This window comes from Dipodomys ordii, unplaced genomic scaffold (genome assembly GCF_000151885.1).
Source record: "Dipodomys ordii isolate 6190 unplaced genomic scaffold, Dord_2.0 Scaffold23, whole genome shotgun sequence".
In the NCBI taxonomy this organism is placed as follows: Eukaryota; Metazoa; Chordata; class Mammalia; order Rodentia; family Heteromyidae; genus Dipodomys; species Dipodomys ordii.
The window spans coordinates 2,337,566-2,338,763 of record NW_012267239.1 but is presented as its reverse complement, the minus strand read 5'-3'; the positions used below and the strand labels follow the sequence as shown (position 1 = coordinate 2,338,763).

The following is a 1,198-nucleotide window of genomic DNA, read 5'->3' as shown; positions in this document are numbered from 1 at the left end:
TTCTTAGGGAGATTTTTGGCTCATGTATGAATCATCCAATGGGTACCTCTTCAGGGTACTGCAGTTAGTTACTGCCCCAATTCTATCAGTATGGGAAGGTCCCTACATCAGAGTGAGTTTCCTGATTATCAACCACATGCAGGCACAGAGGAGTTGTTTCACCAGCAGAAGGTCGCTCAGCAGAGCAGGCAAGGTTCCTTCATCCAGCCTCTTGGTTTCTATACTCCAGGTCTAACCCAGGGAGAGGAGGCTAATATTCCCTAGGACCTGGGACCAGGTGCACAGAAATAGCTGGAACTGACATTCCCTAGTTCTAGAATCATTGCTCTCCTTGGCTGCCTTGGGCTGCCTCAGTTAGCTGGAGACATTTGTTATAAAATGACATGGGGGTCCCTAGGGGCTCTGAAAGCCACATCTGCCCTTTGTCTGGGCTTTTAGAGTGGAGCTGGAGTCGTCTCTGCTGAAGTTGCTGTAAGTGCCGAGCTGTCACTTTGATGGCCTTAAGGACTCTGGAACAGCTGTGGGGAGGAAACAGAGGGACAGTGGTCAGGGCCAGAAGAACCTTACTCTGCAGATTGAGGGTTTGAAGCCCAGAGAGGATCAGGGCTGGGGCCAGGGTTGCCAGCAAGGAAGAGGGGATGGAGGAGAATAAGCTGAGCTGGTACCCGAAACCTTTTGCTACTCTAGTCAGCTAAGGAAGCCTGAGCCAAGGACTAGACCTCAGTCCTCGTTCTGCAAAATGGGAATTATTAGCGATTAGCTTGAAGAGAGATTAAATGTCAAAGTCAGATCAGGATCAGGAAGGGCTCAGGCCTGCTCAGGAGGTAGAGGAGGCTCAGGGCCAATCTGGGCAAAAAGTGAGCCATCTCAACCAACAAGCCTGGCAGGGTGGAATGTGCCTGTAATCTCACCTCTGTGAGATGAGTGTGGTTCCAGGCTGGCCTGGGACAAAACTCTAGACCTTCAAAACATAACTAAAGTAAAAAAGGGCAGCCGGGTGCTGGTGGCTCATGCCTGTAATCCTAGCTACTCAGGAGGCTGAGATCTGAGGATCGCGGTTCAAAGCCAGCCCGGGCACCTAAGACCGTGAGACTCCTATCTCCAATAAAACCACCAGAAAACCGGAAGTGGCGCTGTAGCTCAAGTGGTAGAGCGCTCGCCTTGAGCTGAAGAGCTGAGGGACAGCGCCCAGGCCCAG

At 51.7% G+C, this 1,198-nt stretch overlaps 1 protein-coding gene across 1 annotated transcript in view; it reads right to left on the bottom strand.

The window, feature by feature from the left end:
• Nucleotides 1-319: 319 nt before the first annotated feature.
• The window catches only part of Pla2g3 (phospholipase A2, group III), a 6,830-nt gene continuing 5,951 nt past the window's right edge, over nt 320-1,198 (bottom strand). Inside the window, exon 8 of the mRNA XM_013014256.1 lies at nt 320-518. Within this exon, the coding sequence (XP_012869710.1) occupies nt 320-518 (199 nt within the window). The remainder of the gene's footprint in view (nt 519-1,198) is intronic.